The 18,827-nt window shown below is 37.7% G+C and overlaps 1 protein-coding gene across 2 annotated transcripts; it reads right to left on the bottom strand.

Annotated features, from left to right (window-relative positions):
- Positions 1-404: 404 nt before the first annotated feature.
- On the bottom strand, positions 405-9,486 carry eif3d (eukaryotic translation initiation factor 3, subunit D). 2 transcript variants are annotated; one of them, XM_039685772.2, is made up of 16 exons: positions 9,347-9,486; positions 8,303-8,428; positions 8,177-8,222; positions 7,951-8,087; positions 7,742-7,827; positions 7,591-7,663; positions 7,270-7,391; positions 7,045-7,177; positions 6,756-6,903; positions 5,502-5,632; positions 5,305-5,390; positions 3,777-3,906; positions 3,556-3,698; positions 3,258-3,450; positions 594-687; positions 405-494 (listed from the first exon to the last, which is right to left on the bottom strand). In XM_039685772.2, the coding sequence occupies exons 2-16, from the start codon at positions 8,423-8,425 to the stop codon at positions 481-483; spliced, it is 1,659 nt and encodes a 552-aa protein (XP_039541706.2). In that variant the 5' UTR covers positions 8,426-8,428; positions 9,347-9,486; the 3' UTR covers positions 405-480. The 2 variants fall into 2 exon arrangements, with proteins under 2 accessions (XP_039541706.2, XP_088984635.1); XM_089128509.1 differs by lacking the exon at positions 405-494 and having other exon boundaries at positions 580-687.
- Between the last annotated feature and the right edge of the window lie 9,341 nt (positions 9,487-18,827).

Genomic DNA, 18,827 nt, shown 5'->3' with positions numbered 1-18,827 from the left:
CTGTTTTTTTCTTTAAAGAATTTTTTAAATATCTGCCTTTACTATTTCTTTTACCACCTTATCAATAAATATGCATTTATTCTTTATGACTTGTTAAGCATTAACAGTGTGGCTGAGGCATACTGTATCTAGTTTATTTTAGGGCCAAAAACAAACTATTTAGCAGCTATATTTAATTACAGTGTTACCTGCAGAACTTAAATGTCAGACCATTTATATTTATGCATTTCACTTCACAGGTACAAGGTATGTTATTCCTGAGGAATCTGTTTTAACAAATAAGATTAAATGGCAAGATTTTTCAGAGTGAATTCTTAAAAGAAAGGCCATTTGTACTGCCCTGATCTATAACAATAATTAAACTTGCAAAGGTTAAACAGACAGAGACATCACCACAGTACATGTATAATCAACCATCTTTATTCAGCTCTTGCAGCATTGAAACACATAATGCTTGCAGCTGTGGTAGTTAATGACGCCTTAATTGTCTTCATCTGTTGGAAGAAATAAAAAAAATGTTTAAGAAACAAAAGGTAACCAGATAAAACATATGGATAAACATATTAAAGTGACAAACAATCAGCTATCCTCACCCTCTTCATCTTCTTCCTCATCCTCATCCTCCTCCTCTTCGTCTTCATCTGAGCTGAAGGTTCCATCAGGCAGGCTGTACACCCTAATTACTTGCTATTAAGGAACACAAAAAAAAAAAAAAAGGCTAAGAAATACTTTGAAGTTGCCAAGGTGATTCCTACTGGCACAGCATTACAGCTAAAATTAACACCATGCAGGTGTGTATAACAGTACAATTCATTTCTACTGAAGATTTGTTTATAACTAGGGCTTTTGATACTTTTTAGGTACAGACTGAATTGCCTCGATACTATCGAGTATCGAAACAGGTCTTGTTTTTCGGTACCAAACTTAGATATCGAAGGGGTTAATCTTGTCAATGTCAGTGAAACAAGCATGCAGCATGATTGGCTGTGGTGGAAAAACACTAGTTTACGAGGTTGCCCAGAGACGTGGCTCGTCGCACGTAAGGCTGTAGTGTGTGTGTGTGTAAGTGTCCCAACCCAGATAGATAGATCCAGATAAATATGTGGACAATAAAATAAAAAGTGTACCTACCTATGTACCAGACTCGATGCCAGAAGCACGCGATGCAATATTTTTGACAAGATAATTGCTGCCAAGACTGGCGACAAGATAAATCTGATAAGGCACTTAAAAGTGCAGAGAATGCACTTGAGTAGAAAATGTCTCCGTCTTTGACTGCAAGAACTGGAGCGCATCACAAATGAACCGAAACTCAGCATATAGGATACTTGCCTCACAGACATCAGAAATAGGCCTATAGACGGTGAAAATATGTATACTTTTAAATGAAACAACTGGAAATAAATAGTTAATGTAATCCATATAGGTGCACGTGTTCACTACTGCAGGAATCACCATATTCATCTTTGCAGCCAACACACTCAGAAAACACTTATTAATTCAAATATATCCTCGCTATTTTTTCCCCGACACATCCACAATCATTAGGCTACTTTCCCCAGTGCTTTGCGGCAAACTTTATGTGTGCTGAGTAGGGGTGTAACGGTACATGTATTCGTATTGAACCGTTTCGGTTCGAGGCTTCCGGTTCGGTACGCATACAAACCGAACGATTGCTTGGACCATTTTTACTGCCGGCAAAATTCGTGCTGACGCGGCCAACACAACGTTGCGCAACATTAAATGCCAAGCGTAATGAAAGCAGAACGAAACTGCGCGTGCTTCATGGATCGTTTATCAGTTCGGACCAGCAACATCTGTGCAGCGCGAGCCGATCTCGATCAAGCAACACTGTTACCACACCGCGCTAAGAGATCCGGTAAAGAAAACATTTGAATTCGCCACTGAGGTAATAACATCGCTGCGAGATCTAGTGAGAAGCATTCACATTTCTCCGTTATTAACCGTAGATCTCTATTAGATCAAACAGCGCTGTCATGGAAACCAGGAGAAACATTGTGCCGTGAATGAACTAGTAATACTTTCATCCACAGACCAGCAACATTCACCATGGATTTAATATAGTAACTGGAACCAGTTTGCCTGGAATGGTGGAATGCTTTCAAGTACTTCACATATCTTTTTCCAGCACTTCAAAATTCAAATATTATATAAATAAATATATATTTAAATGTTATTTTTAATGTGATGACCAAAACATTATTTGTTCATCCTTCAAAGATGAGCCCCATTTATAAACCTGAAAGTTTCAAGATCTAGGAAAACTCACACTTATTTAAAAATATTTTTTCTTTAAACAAATAGGAAATTTCTCTGGCATTTCTTTCTTTTTGCTGTATCGAAAACGTACCGAACCGTGACTTTAAAACAGAGGTACGTACCGAACCGTGATTTTTGTTTACCGTTACACCCCTAGTGCTGAGCGTGAAGCATTTGTCCCGCACCCCAGTAGCCTATATTTAATTCAATTCACATTGATTTGTATAGCATTTTTCAGAAAATGCGTGTCTAAATTACAATTTAGAGTAATCTATTATCAGAAGTCCCTTTTCCACCAAAGCATTTTGAGAGCCGGTTCGGAGCTGGTGCCTGCACAGATTAAAAGACTTACATATTTCAATTGTTTTTAAAGCCTTCTTGGTACACGAGTTAGAGATATTCCCAAAGTAATGTTGTACTTGTAAGCGTTTTTAGCTAATCCGTATGGCGACGTACACAGTGACGCAACGATGTCGTTCCCTGGGCGCTCTAGTCAGTGGAAAAACAAATAGGTTCTGAAGCGGTTCGCAAGTTGAACCAACTCCGAACCAGCACCAGTTCTTTTTTTTGGTGGAAAAGGGGTAAGAGGTGACTGTGTAATTTAAATTAATTTCATTGTTAAACAATGCATTAAGTTAAGGCAGAAACAATGAGCTTATTGAAGAAAAGAATACATGAGGCTAAATGATTAGGAAACAGAAAAATGTAGCATTGGTGCTTTTTTACAGATGCAAAATATGAATGTAAAAAAAGGTTGTTTTTTTAGGTCATGCAATATTGTTAAAACGAATTTCATAAAATTGGTATAAATAAAAAGTATCATTCAGGAATCGGTATTTAAATCAAGGTATCAATATGGCATCGGTAGCGAAAATTGTGTCACGATACCCAGCCCTATTTATAACAAAAAATGCAGAATCTTGCTGTGCTTAAGCATGTCAAATTTCGATTCTGCAGTGCAACAAGTTTTACTTTACCTTATTCGGGTCTTTGAGGATGAGGTATTTGCCCTCCTCCAGCTTGCGACAGATGTCGATCACACAGCGCAGGATGCCCCAAGCATTCTCCATGCTCAGGTTAATTTGGCTGGCAAACTCATTGGGCTTGAACTGCTGTGTACCAAGGACAACGTGCCTAGACGAGTCCTTAACATGGTAACGGGAGACGTACCTAAAGAGAAAAGGACATGTAGTGAGAAATCGGACAGGAAAAGACTCAATATAAGAAACCAAAATAACACAACAAATAATGTAGAGACGGCGGTATTGTACTCACCCTAATTTGAGGTACTCCGATCCCGCAAGAATAGCACAGCAGGTCCAACGGGCCAATTTGTAGCTGTTATTCTTCAGCTCTGTGGCCAGAACCGCTCCCCTCTGGGAATCCAGTTTCTGTCTCCAGTCCACTCCATTGCAGTACTGTACAGAGCAAAGAATTATATCACCTGTCTCTCTGAAATGGCTAAATGCAATTATCCGTCTCTCTTTGTTTCTTACTCGGGAGTCCCACTCATTCAGGGTCTTGACATTGATGAAAGAGACTTCTCCGTTTGCTCCGGTCATCACTCCATCATGCTCACAGCGGACCATGAGGTCAATGTCATCCCCCAGCTTCCACCTCCGGTACCTAAGAATCAGTCAGGGAAGGTCACTATTTTGAATTCAGCAAGTAACTGAAAATTTAGTAATGTCTCTTATAATAAATTTATTCTTCATTCTTATGTTTTGTTTAAATAGCACTCAAATATGATGTGGTTGCTATATAAAAGTTTTAGACTCAACTAGGGCTGGGCGATAAAACAATAACGATAATTATCGCGATATAATTTTCCTCGATAAAACAATATCAAGAGGTCGATAAATGTTCGATAATGTTTATGCGTCAAAAGCGGAACGAAACTCATTTAAACCACGCGCGCCACACGGAGCATTTATCCGCTCGGGTCAAAGTCCAAATGGCAGTGCATTGAGCGGAGCGCGAGCTCACGCAGACGCGCCTCTGATCGTTTTGCTCACGAGATCCAGTGAGAAGCACTTGAGTTCAGCGAAGAACACAAATGTGAAGTTTAAACCAGTTTAAAGGCAGATGAAACACCGCTGACAAAAAGGAGAAACACTGCAACGTGCAACGATCCAGTCAGAATCTGAATTGATACTGAATCCATTTAGCCTACCATGGATTTACTGTAAGGTTAGCCTGGTAATATTAACTGCACCATGAAATGTGGGGTATACATATTGAATTGTATAATATTATTAATGTAGACAATGTATTATGACTAATGGAATATAAGTACAGTATTTAATAATGTATTTAACTGTTAGGCTATTGTTTTTCAAACTAAAAATACAGAAACCATCAAGTTATGCCATGATAGTGAGGAGCTAAGTTATAGGCTATACCTGGTTTTATCTGTGGTTATCATGATCTAAATGCATGATACTGGATGACCAATGGTTAATTTGAATACAACTCAAACAGTCAGAATATTACTTTTTACCAAATAAAAATGTGGTTGTTACATAAGAAAAAAAAAAAAAAAACAGATGTTACTGTTTTTGTTAATGAACATAAATTTAAAGAGTAGTTTAAAAACACAATTAACACTGTGCTTTATACAACTTTCACTTAGTTGCAAAAATATGCCTTTAAACTTGAAAAAATAAATATTTGACATCGTGATAATTATCGATATCGACTGATTTAAAAAAAATTATCGTGATCATTTTTTTTGGCCATATCGCCCAGCCCTAGACTCAACATGTATGTACTTTATCAAAGAAAAAAGTGAACAAGTCAATTTTAGGAGAACAATGCAATGTTACTGATCAGAATTAAATACATTTCCAAACAAATCTGATTTATGTATTATGTAAATAATACATATGTGTAAATATGTAAATCCAAACATAAAAAATGGGAAAAATTGCTGCCTCACCTGTCTGAACAAAAAATAAATAAATAAATAATAATAATAATAATAACACACACATGCTTATTTTATTTGCAGAGGTCTGGACATACCTGTAGGCAACGGATGCCACCTCACTCTTCTCCATGTCCTCCTCAACAAATGGGTTAGAATTGGGGAACTTGTACCTCTCTCCTCCCTGACAACAAAGCAACAAAAATGCATTCATACAAAAGTCTTTGTCTGAAACAGAATATGGATGTTAATGTATCGTGTTAATGGCCGGTTTACTGTGGAAAAACAAGCGTACCATTCTAAGACACTGCTGGCTGAAGTTGTGGTTGATGTAGGTGGCCTCCATAGCCAGGTTTCGGGGGGAATTGAGAGAACTGCCCTCGTCCTGAGGCGGCTCATTCGCAGTCTCACTCACAGTAAGCAGGTCTACAAGGGAGAATAAGTTTAAGCTTCAAAACTTCACATTTATTACTTTATGCAGCAAAAACATTTAATAACTGGTTCTATCAGGGCTTAACGGTTAGATTATCTTACAAGTAGTTAGAGGTTTTTAGGCCAATATTTTCAATGGCATAACTGACAAAAAAAAAAAAAAAAAAAAAGTCATTTATAAAATGTTGCTAAAAATAAATATATATTTTTAACATTTCATTTTAGCATCATTTTGGTATTTTAGAGAAAAAAAAGTCTCGATAAGTCAAACCACGAACGTCGTGCTGATGATCTGAACAGTATGAAGTTCAACCAACTTCTGAACTGTATGAACAGCGTTCGTGGTTTGACTTATCGAGACTATTTTTTAAGATGGCTCCTGTCTGTATACGCGAAGTGAACTGTCTTCATAAAGTATCTACTTATTAAACGGTCTGTACACTTCCAAAGTTCTCAATGCTTCGTTTTGCATGTATGGAGCCTCATTATGTTACTGTGTTAGTGTGGGGCTATTTTGAGCCTTGTTAGTGCGATAAACTAGCGATTTCTTTTTACCTAGTCAATGCCCCCATTACTAGCATTATAGGCTAAACTGTTTTTAGAGATAAAACTCTTTACATTCGATTATCATGAAAACAAAACTCAAAGAACGATTGACTAGGTACCGATGTTTTATTAAACCAAAGGTTCATTGTTCGCTGGAGTTCTCCTTTAAAGCAAATATAACTACATTGTGATACATATTATCATAAAATAAAATAACTTGTGATATATTAGATTAGATTTAGATCATATCCCACATCCCTAGCAGAGACTATAAAAAAAACTGTTGCAATTTCAACAAAAACCTCATCGTTGTTAACCAGCTTGCTGTTTTTAATTTGGTGACAAATTTAATTCTCTAGACTTTGCAATAACAGTGTTCAACAACTAGCAAGGCATAATAGTAAATTAATGCAATACTAGCTGGCACTCTCACACACTGACCCAATCCTATAATAACCCAAATTTATAATAATCCCTACAGTTAAACCAGAATATGGCCAGCATTAAGACACTAACAGCCTTTTGACAGCCATTAAAATGAGTAGCACTCAACTTACAAGCAAACGCTTACCAAAATCAGAGTTGTCTCTCTTGTCAAAAAAGAGCTTGTTGCCCACACGTTGAACGATAATATCCCAGGAGTTGACTGAGCGTGTGCAGCACATCAGAGTTGCCAGGATGGCATCGGTGGCAAACACATTGCCCTGGGTCTTTGCCAGCTGTGGATGAGTTGTGTTCAGAAAAAGCTCAATTAGAAATACCATTTATACTAGAAAAGACAGACACATCATTCAAATTAAGAAACCAGCAGCAATCAAAAACAAATGAATGTGGGCGAGTGTAAGTGTGCTTCAGAGTACCTTGCGGATCACAGGGTCATCAGTGGTGGTAACGGTGTGAAAGATCCTCTTGATGCTCTTGAGTGGTTTCTCATTGCGTGTGGTGATGCGATCGAAAGCCTTGTCGTAGTACTCAAGAGCTCCACAGCACTCACTGGGAAAGAGAGGAACGAAAATGAAGGACTCCCTCAAGAGTAACAAACTCTTATGAAATCTCGATGACATGAGTGAGGTCAGAATGCTCACACGTCGATAGGGTCGGCCACATCCATGTATCTCATCTTCATGAGCCTGGGAAAGTCCATCTCTTCCTTCACCTCCCAGTCACTGCACACCTCCACTGAGGAGTCCCTGGGCTTGAGCTGGGCCTGAGGAGACGGTAGATGTAGAAATAGAAGTGTGAAAAGAACTGATATGTTCACATAAAGTTGATATTAAAACTCAATACTAAAAACGCCCATCTTGGTGGGGTATTAAAGGCAAATAAGTTTGTTTTAAAATCAAGCTGAAATGGATGTAGTGACATGTTTTCTTGCGTATTGTGAAAAAAATGGATGCAATTGATACCTGAGACTTCTGATCCCACTTTTGCCGAACGCCAAATTGCTTCTGAAATTTCTTCTGCAAGCGCATACGATCCCTATTCAGAGAAAGATCAGGCTGAGTGTGTGTTTACTAGTTTTTTGTGTGGTTTTCCCACTGGGTAAGCAGAACTCACCTTTCTTTTTGCTTGGCGCTCTTAGGCAGGGTCTGCATGTTGAACTGAGTAAGGGTCCTGCGATCTTTGTCCCTCCGAAGATTCCTCTGGAAAACAGAAGCACAGAATAATAAACACTTAGAAAAGAGAGAGCCATAGAGGATTGGAAAGAGGTTGGTGTAAGAGAGAAAAAAAAAACAAAACATTTTATGTTTAGAAAGCAGCTCTACCTGAGCAAATCGCATACGGTTTCGCTGATAGGCAGTCTTCTGAGTCTTGGCAGTATCCACCAACTGGAAGCTTGTTTCATCCTCCTCATGGAAATAAGCATACTGACTGCCGCCTCCAAACTGAGATGAGTATTTATCTACACAGAACAGAACAACAACAATTTTGACTGATAAGTGACTTGAGCATAAAAAGAAAGGTCATTTTGCTCAATGTGCAAACACTCACTTGTGTATCTCTTATCCTGGTAAGTTGCACCAGTCCAGTCAGCCACCTACATATAAAAATAATTGCAATTAACCTTTAGGGAAAAAATGTTATAAGGTTGGCTAATGAATATTAACAAGAATTTACCTTTCCCAGTCGGTCTCCTTTACTGAAAGGCTGGTAGGGCATGTCTTTAAACTTCTCAGGAACAGCACAAGGACCCCATCCTGACGGATTGTCCTGAATAACAGGTGCATGAAACTTTGCCATAGCCTAAAAAAAAAAGTATGTCCATAACATAAGGCACCATTTAAGTACATTTCTAAATACCAAATGTATCTACTAAATATTATCCCTTTTTCTCATATATCTGAGCACTGCCTTTACACCAGAAATGACCAACATATCAAGCACTAAAGAAATCATTAATGCAAGTAAAATACTTGTCTTACTGAATATTTTCCTATTTATTAACACAAATGATATATAATACTAACAAGGACAGGACAGAAAGGACAGAAAATACAGTCTACTTTTTATCAATAATAGAAAGAAAAAAAAAAAGAAAGAAAGTAATGTCGGTAATGCCGGTTCCGGACACATGACCTAACGTTAGTCTCCTTATCATTGGTCGGTGAGTATTCTTAGTTTTGACAGACGAACAAGAAAAATCGAAATACACTACGAAAATAACCTTATTTTTTAATATCATGATAGAACTATTAAATTCGTGTTATGACCCAAAAAATAGCCTCGAATATTCAAATCTATGATCATTGCCACGGACCGCAGTTGTAAGTTATCTCTACGGCCGCGGTAGTGTACGACATCCTCCAGCATTTTACAAGCGGCCATGATGAGAAGCCTCCCCGCTAACCAAGTCATACACATGTACCCATCCATCTCCCGTTTGAAGTAGTTTATTTTTGTAAAAAGCAGATGCTATTAATCTACGAAGATCGGTGACATAGTGTGAACAATGGGGTCTGAACGATAAACAGTAGCGTGGAAGGATTGAGCGCGTAAAAGCAGCTGAGCTGATGGATTTAGCAATAACGTTAGCGCACATGCTCCTGCTCTCCTTAACGTAAGTTACACGAGAATTAAGTAAACTGATTTTTGCCGCGGGTTCAGTTTTCAGTTCCTGACTGAAATAAAAAAGCATCTGAGATAAATTCACGCAAAACCTACCTTCACTGGAGTACGAATTCGTATTGATTGAAGGATGCACGACTACTCCCAGAGGCAGTATGGTGAGAGCCTGTGCCGTAAAGGAACGCGTCACTCTAATTTTACGACACAAACAAAATAAAAGTCCGCAATAGGGGCTGTCGTTTCTTCTTCTTCTCCTTTGGATTTTTACGGCAGTTGCATGACTGCCATCTTCAGGCTTTATCTCCCTTTTAACTAAATCCGCCACCTTCCTATGTTTTCTTTACTTTGTTGTCATTTCTTGTCTTTTCTGTTCTTCTGATTAAATTCATCCTCCTGACATTTTTCACCCATTCCTGTAGGATGTTTCCTATAATTAAAAGTGTGCTATTAAGAATACTATTTAAGAATACTATGCATGCCCAATTCTCAACGTATCATCACCTTCTCTTTTTCCCCCTAATTCTTGATATAGGCTACCTACTTTTCTTTGAATTTCATATAAATGTCTCCAGTTTGTTGCATTGTCCCAACTTTGTTGCCATTGTTGATTTTACACTTCTCCACACTGCCTTTCCCCTCTGATTTTGATCATTTATTCTCGAGAGACACAAAACCCACTCAACTCCATTCATGTCAATCCAGTAGTGTTCTGTGAGTTGAGTTAGCCATAGTGTAAGTGGCACAGTTTGAGGATATGTTTGAGCCAAGTTCCTTGACTCTTGATAACTGAAAAGTCCCAAAAGAAGGTGCAAAAGCAAAAAAAGAGTCTTTGTTGAAAGTACTTATATATTCACATATTCATTTGCAGTGTGTCTTTTTTGTGCTCTCATAAAAAAAAAAAAACATTTTATTGTGCTCTCTCACTTTAAGATACTTTCTCACTTTATTAAGTTCATCCTGCTTTTTATGTAAAACGTATCATCCTGACTGCTAGGCCCATTGCATCAGAGACATTTTCTTCCCTCTGTACTATAAACACAGTGATAGAAAAGCTAAATACCAGGCTGAGTTTGCATCTCAGATCTCAGACTGTGCCAAGAGTGTATGAAAAAATTCATGCATTTATTCATAGGGAAGATACTCTGATCCAGAATAAGCAAACATGCATGAAAGTGATTTTGAGAGCTCTGTTGAGTGCACTTTCAGCGAGTGGAGCCAGAATTGCTGGCTGTCTGACACAAACACACCAAGATCCCATGGGACACGATGACATTTCAATGTAAATTGCACTGTCTCTCTGTTCATTCAACATAAAACTAATGAAGGCATTCATGTGAACTTGTCAGAGTTATTGATTGGTATTGTGTGAGATGACAGATTTGATGGGATACTTGCGGATATATTCTGTTTTAATTAAATTGAGGAAACAGACTCTACTGAACGATATATGAACTACAGATTTAGACTGATGTGATAGACTCATTTAACTTGCCTTTTTGATCATCACTATATAGGCACAGAAACAGTTTCTCTTTCTACTGCTTTTTCAGTGGGTTTAGTTAGATTTGGACCTCACTAATTCAGTTCCTTCCCTCATTAACCCAGATCGACCGGTGACGTGGATCTGGGGCTCCCTGACGCCGTCCCCCCATGGCTTCTGTACACATCTCAAAGAGCACCTGCTGAGTGCTGTCTATCAAACTACTTTAGTGGTTCTCTCTACTGGTATTTTTACATCTGTTCGGTTTTATGTGGCTCGATAGAAATGGGATTAGGAGTCTATTTGATGTTTTAGGGAGCTGTTGCAGGCAGTGCTAATGAAAGGAATTGCTCTCTGGAAAGAGCACCATATGTAAGGTATTTGATGTTATAAATTGATGAAACTGAAAGTAGATTGATTTCATTTTTCTTTCCCAGGCCTATAGTAGGCTGTGTTATATATCCTAACTGACTTTGATTAGTTAAGTCTGTTTTGCACAGATTTGCCACAGAGAGACGGATACTTCACCAGGATTGTAAAGTCATTATTGTAGCAGATGGACAACTTTCAGTAAAAGAATGTTAAATGAAACAAGACTGCATGCAGCTTCCTCGTGAGTTGAACTTTAGTGTGTTGAAGTTTCAAGATATGATGTTTGAATGAGTTGATTTAAGTTTAAAGTTAAGTTTGAATGTAATCTTAAGCGGTGTTGAAGTTATTGATGTGAGTATTCGTTTATAAGGTAGCGACTGCCGTAGGATATTGCTGGGTTTAATAAAACAAGTGTAAAATGTGAAGAAAAAAAATGAAAAAATTGTTTTGCATATACAATTTGACATTACCATTGCCGATTATTTGAGTGTCTAAATTATAGCTGTCTGATATGAGTAATTTACATTGCTGCCTTAAGTTTGTAGACAGACAAAATGGAAGACATTTGACCAAATGGCATCTCAATCAAATGACTGCTGTGTTCATTATTACACCCAAGAACAGAACACCACAATCACTTAGGCCCCGTCCACACTACTGCGTTTTCGTTTAAAAATGGAGACCTTTTGCTACGTTTGCACCTCCCGTCTACACTAAAACGGGAAAAACGAAGACCTAAAACGGAGAAGTTTAGAAACGCTGCAGCTGCTTTTTGCGTTTTGAATCTCCGGAGGGCGTTTTAGTGTGGACGAGACAAAACGGAGGAGTTTACAAATGATGACGCAGAGGCTCACGCTCAGCTCTATGATTGGGTGTTATTAGTCATGACGTATCTTTCCCTGATTCGCCAACCACTGTTTACACCGGCGCGATTTAGTGACGTCACAAAATCAAATGGCTCAATCTGAGGCAGGGGAAAACATATGAGGAGATTAAAGGATTAGTTCACTTTTGAAAAAACGTTTGCTGATAATTTACTCACCCCCATGTCATCTAAGATGTCCATGTCTTTCTTTCCTCAGTCGAAAAGAAATTGAGGTTTTTGATGAAAACATTTCAGGATTTTTCTCCATATAATGGACTTCAATGGGAACCGGATGGTTCAAGGTCCAAAAGATAGTGTTAATAACAGTCTCAGATGCAGCTTCAAATGTCTTTAAACGACACCAGACGATGAATAAGGGTCTTATCATGCGAAACGATCGGTTATTTCAAAACTTATTCTAAAAATGTAACTTTTCTAAGGACAAATGCTAGCCTTGCTATATTCTCTGAGACGCGTTTGTAACGTCACGTAATACGTAATTACGTTCAAAAGGTCACGGGCGACGTAGCCGGAAGTACAGAATCAAAATCGTCCGACATCGTTGTTTTTCCTTTTAATTCCTTTTTTTGTAAACGGTGTTTGAGCTAGTTTGCACGTTCAACCTATGCGTTCAACTTGTAAACACTGACTCTGTACTTTCGGCTACGTCGCCCGTGACCTTTTGAACGTAATTACGTAATACGTGACGTTGCAAACGCGCCTCACAGAATAGAGAAAGGCTAGCATTTGTCCTTAGAAAAGTTACATTTTTGGAATAAGTTTTGAAATAACCGATCGTTTCGCATGATAAGACCCTTATTCATCGTCTGATATCGTTTAAAGACATTTGAAGCTGCATCTGAAACAGTTATTAACTGTCTTTTGGACCTTGAACCATCCGGTTCCCATTGAAGTCCATTAAATGGAGAAAAATCCTGGAATGTTTTCATCAAAAACCTAAATTTCTTTTCGACTGAGGAAAGAAAGACATGGACATCTTGGATGACATGGGGGTGAGTAAATTATCAGCAAAAGTTTTTTCAAAAGTGAACTAATCCTTTAAACAAAAACGCTGGATAGATTTTTATCATAATAGGATGGTTGTGTACAGCACAGTACAATCAACCCTTTAAGAGCATACTGACAAAATAAAAACACTGTTGGCATATGGAAACTGTTTTTATAGAACTAAAACAAAGTTGACAGCTGGTGAGGTGTGAGATCAGAGATTTGACCAATGAAGTCATTAATGTCCACAGTTGGCTGCAGGGGGATAATAGGTGCAAAGAACCAATCAGACATCAACTGATTAAGAGTAATGGAACTGTCTTGAGGCAGTGAGGAAAGGTCAACACAGGCACGCAACAAACAAACCAGAATTAAAGTGTTTCCTCCTCTGTGTGTGTGTGTGTGTGTGTGTGTGTGTGTGTGTGTGTGTGTGTGTGTGTGTGTGTGTGTGTGTGTGTGTGTGTGTGTGTGTGTGTGTGTGTGTGTGTGTGTGTGTGTGTGTGTGTGTTTTAAAGGTAGGCTATTCCCTATATTGTGGGGACAAAATGTCCCAAATATGAAATTGAATCGTAAACATGGAGAACATTTTTGGAATTTGATGTTTTCTCATTCAAAGAGATAGAAGATGCCCTTTCATGACTGAAATAGCTGCCCAAAAGGTGTTTACTTGCCTGAAAGGGACAAAAGCCGTGTCCCAGTTCATAGGCTGCATCCTTTGAAGGCCACGAAGGTGGGACTGAGCATTGTTAAATAGGACAGTATATCCATAAGGAGTATTGTTCTTGTCACACCAGCAACTGTGACAGCTGTCGTTGATGAGTGAAACACGTTAGTACTGGACTTTTTTGAAAGTTATATTAAACCGTCTGAAAACAAAACAGGGTTGACAACCTTTTTAAATATAATAGTGGTCCACTTTTTAATGTATAAAAGAGCATTTTTAAGTATATGTTGCAGTATAAACTTTGAGCACACAACTACTTTACAACTTTGAAGATTTTACGTGTGTATTGCTTGTTTCTGCTGCTTCTTAACCTGTGTTTTGATCTGGAGATTCTGTGCTCATTCAGAAGAAGCGCAATAGCGCCCCCTACCGTATAACAGTGAAATCATAGATTGCCAGAAAATTCAGTCAATAAAGTTTATTAGAAATAAATTCCTATGTACACTACCAGTGGACTATACAAGAATTCGCATACTCCGAATTAGGAACGTATGTTGTTCTTAATAAATCAATATTTTTAAACAATGTACGTTTATAAGACAGTAGGCTATGTAAAACAATGTGAAAACGTATTTAATAGGCTACTCAATCAAAAGAGTAAACACAAGCCACTGTAAAAATATTTTTGAATATTTGTAATCACAAAATTTTTTCTTTTGTCAAATCAACTTAAATAATTTATGTAGTTCATATAAACATAATATTTTGAGTTTCTGATGATTAAATCAATCTCCTTCATTGTATTAACTCAATTTTTCCATTTCAATGAACTTAAAATTTGAAGGCAATCAAGTTACTTCATTTTTTAAGTTAAACCAACAATATTTTTTTTACAGTGTAAAAAATCAATACTTGATTATACTTTCAAGTATAGCCCAAATATACCAAGACTTCTCTGTCAGCATAAGTGAAGTATACCTATTACTACTTTAACGTATAATTTAAAGTAGGCTACATTTCCAAGAAGACATAAAAAGTAGATTGAAGTTTGACTTTCTAAATTTTTAATTTAAAATAAGTAATCTTTAATTTTTTTGCTCAGCCCCAGCCTTTAAACAATTTTTTATGTGATGGCAATGCAAAAAATGCGGTTGTCTATGGTTTCAAAATTTGTGGGTGTATGAAAATGAAATATTGTCCCTGTCCAGCTCTGCATATCATCACTTTCTTCTTTCCAATTTTCACTTTCTCAACTACTTTGATTCTCCAACCAACCACCCACTTGCCCGCTCTAATATATTGCCACATGAAACTTTCTGTCTTTCGGTTCTGAAGAAGGACAAATCAATCAATCATTGCAGCTAAGGTTGCCGTGGTCTGCAAATACTCAAGCTGCTAGGAGACAAGATACCTTGAGTGCCATTTCAATATGTGTTACCGAGAGGCAGCAAATTAGAGGTGGTGACATTTAATTAGGCTCTTTTGGTGGAGCATCTCGCAGCACTCATGAAGGATTGCAATTAGAGTAGATGAGCTGTTTTACATCTTGGCCTGTCATTCATTTCCAGGTTGTCCACAGGTCGCACAGCAGTACGCTGTACCTCGCTAAAAGCCAATGCAGCTTCAGAGCCTGTTATTTACACCCCTGTGAGGATTTATTAAAAATGCATATCTATGAATAATGTTTAGAGTGAGAGGTAAACATATTTCTGCATTTGGATACTGTTTCTGCACCTGTTTCACTAAAAGCGAGTCCTTAACAAAACAAATATATAGAGAGAGAGAGCAGAAATGTAGCATAATGGCATAATTGGTGTAATTTGTCTCACAAAGAAAGATATCTACAGCTGCAAAGATAGAAGATAAATTCATATATATGCAGGCTCAATTTTCAAAGTGTTTTTGAGGATCTACCTAGACTAAGAAAAAATTAGCATGCAGCTCAGATTTAGCATTCTCTGCTGGCTCGACATCCTGCAAGTATTACACCTGCTTTAGCATAAATGTAAGAATTTATACTTGATTAGAAAGAATAATTGAGTTGTTGGCTGCTCTCCCGTGTTCAAGGATTGAAATGCTCAACAGCTGCTGTGTATTAAGCTTTTCTTTCTGTAGCATAGGCTACCTGTTCTTTCTTGTGTGTTTTGCTGCAGTCACACCATCAACAGGACTATCTGTAGCACCAAATGCAATCCATTAATTCATTAGCACTTAAATGCAATTTATGCAATCCAGACCACAGGGGAAAAACTGCCAAAGTAAACTAAATGTACATTTTTAATAAAAATATCTGTTATATAAACATCATTTTTTTTTTTTTTTGGGAACACTTCATTTTAATAGTCCACTTTGAGAAGGCCATGTGTTAAGAGTGGACATTTGTCACATTTCGCTGCCATTTCTTACTTTGCAGAGAAATATGCACTTAGATGTCAACCGTCAAGCTTATGTTTAAACCCATTAAACTCCAAATAATACCCTTCAGGCAGGGCTTACAGTACGAGACCTTGACCTCCTGCTCTGCTGTTTTCCTGTTTCTTGAATATTCACTTCTGCTTTGTGTGTTTGTCCATCTTTCATGTCATGATACAGCTTGAGGAAGTTTTTGTATAATTGGTTTTCAAAAATCCTGCAAAGCGCTTCTTTTTTTAATCTAGCTATTCCCCAGCACTGGAGTAATGAACACCATTACACAAAAGTAGAAAGGGGTTCAGGGAGTTTGTACACATTTAATTGAAAGAGAAATTACTAGACCTTTCTTTCTGGCTGATGAAGCAGCCCACATTCTCATTTTCTGTGAAATCCTCACTATAATTGGCCAGTGAGTTACTAAACTGAAAAATGGCTTGATAGATTAGTAATGACAACATACTGTAAATTATTTTGAAATACTTGCTTGTCTCTCCAGGACAGGGATTATTGTATGTTTTTTAATATAATACAGTGGATGTTATTTATTTATTCATTGGTCTGACACCTAATTCAATTATTCAGTTCATTTAGAGCACTAATGGGTGGATCAAGTAAGCATCCAAAATGGGCTTTCAGCAGCACTGAGACATTGCTAAAAACAGCTTGACCGTGCCTTTCAGCCATATACACGAACACCTTTAAAAACTTGATGTCAAGATATCAAGACTTAACATCGACCAGACCTACAGATTTGCTTGGGGTGTTGCAACACTTATTACATTTGTCATTGGGTTTAAAAAAAGAAACAGCAAGATATTGATTGACTGCTTTTGCTTTTATAGAGTTTATCACAAGAAGGACTATTGATCTCACTTCCATCTTGCATCATTACTTCAGCTTTAAAAGGCCCAACTTTTCTTTAAATCAGTCCTTGGCTGGCATTGTGCAATTATCACTGGCTAGTTCATGCTCAAACCTCTCCATCAAAAATAAATAAAATAAATAAATATACACAAACAAGTGCACTGTACTGTACACACAAACATGGTACTCAGTATATGGTTTTTATTATGTCAAGCTAAATTTAGTTGCAGTTAAATAATAATAATAGTAATAATAAAAAAACAGGTTCAATTGTGCCTGCAGTGTTCCTAGAAGGTAGATTTGTGAGGAATTGAATTCTTCTCTTCTTTTCTGATCAATGCCATAATTATTATGTATTTAAGCAATATGATCAAATGCAAACAACAACTAAAAATCCAGCAGCTATGATTTAAAAGGAAATTATTATTTTTTTAAATAGTAGGCTATGTCTGGGCTCCTAGGCCAACAGTAATTCTAATTTGAAGAAATAAAAACAAATAACAATATAGCTGCAAGCAGCAATTGCCGGGGCCAAACGCATAAGCAGCCGACAAGACATGCCAACATGGCTAAGAGTTTCAGATCAACTGCAGCAAGGAGCAATGGGCTTTATGCCCAGCTGCACTACTTCCTGAACTTCAGCCAGCTCCTTGTTTCCTGTCTGCCATTATTGGTCAAATTGATTCATTCAGGTGTGCTTGACCTCAGTAGTCATGGCAACAATAATCAGACACACCTGAATTAATCAATTTGGCCAATAATGGCAGGCAGGAAACAAGGAGCTGGCTGAAGTTCAGGAAGTAGTGCAGCTGGGCATAAAGCCAATTGAAGAATTTAAATATGACATTGACTAAAAATGTGAATAAATGGATTATCACTTTCGACCAATAGGTGGCGTCGTTACAAAATTGATGTGATGTGGTCAGAGTTTGGTGACGATGAAAAAACCTTCAGACCAGTGGCATTAAAATATGCAGATTTATTCAAAACTTATAAGCATTATTAGAAATATTGTTATAACTTTGACCAAAAGGTGGCATTGTCTTGAAATCTTTTGAGTACCTTCAGGGGATGGTGCTGATGGCACAAACTGAGTTTCGTGATGTTACACCAATGCATTCGTTAAGTATAGCATGTTATGTTCTGTTATAGCGCCACCAAGAGGCTCAGTCACACAATTTTTTTTAGGTGTCCTCAGAGTGAGCCCATACATCTGTGTGCCAATTTTGGTGGAAATATCTCAATTCGTTTTGGAGTTATAGACATTTATGTGAAAAAATGAATGACCTATGTTTCCAATTTTCTGACGGTGGTTTCGTGTCGAATGGAGAAGCGGTTTCAAAGATATCGCCAAATGTTTTTTTCACGCTAAATCGCAACACTGCACAAAGCGTAAGACAAAACCCAGCATATGTGGTTTGTGATTTTTCATATCTCCAGACCAGTAGGTGGCACAGCGCCGAAATGCAGCACGTAGCCTCAGGTCATGCTTATGATGACATGGACCAAGTTTGGTCTAAATAAGTAAAAGCTTTGCGGAGATACAGCCTTATGTCTGTTTTTGCAAGCGTTACGTAAAAATGTATTCGCTTGGCATTCGAGAACGACATGCAGCGTTTTTATGAATTCCATAACTTTTGGTCGGCATGGTCTGGAGATGATCTGGTTCAATTTTGGTAAGAATCGGAGCAACGGCCTAGGAGGAGTTCGAAAAAGTAGCCTTTTCAGATAATTAAAAATGGCGGACAAATTGTCATGATGGAAATGACGTCATAGGGTTCAATCAAATCGCCTTGAGCCAAGGAATAAGTCGACAAAGGAATTTTGATTCTAGCCATTATGGTTCAAAAGTTATTAGCAAAACATGAGTGAAATTTTGGACAGTTGGTGGAGCTAGAGGGATTGAGTTGGA

Source organism: Pimephales promelas, chromosome 3 (genome assembly GCF_988280905.1).
Source record: "Pimephales promelas chromosome 3, fPimPro1.hap1.1, whole genome shotgun sequence".
Lineage (NCBI taxonomy): Eukaryota > Metazoa > Chordata > Actinopteri > Cypriniformes > Leuciscidae > Pimephales > Pimephales promelas.
The sequence above is the reverse complement of the archived record's forward strand: the minus strand, read 5'-3'. Positions and strand labels throughout refer to the sequence as shown.

Excerpts from the sequence above, each read along its gene's own strand:
- eif3d (XM_039685772.2), bottom strand. The coding sequence starts at position 8,425 with ATGGCAAAGTTTCATGCACCTGTTATTCAGGACAATCCGTCAGGATGG. Across the intron at positions 3,699-3,776 it reads TGAATGAGTGGGACTCCCGA|TACTGCAATGGAGTGGACTG; the intron begins GTAAGAAACAAA and ends TGCTCTGTACAG. Across the intron at positions 3,451-3,555 it reads TCGGAGTACCTCAAATTAGG|GTACGTCTCCCGTTACCATG; the intron begins GTGAGTACAATA and ends TTTTCTCTTTAG.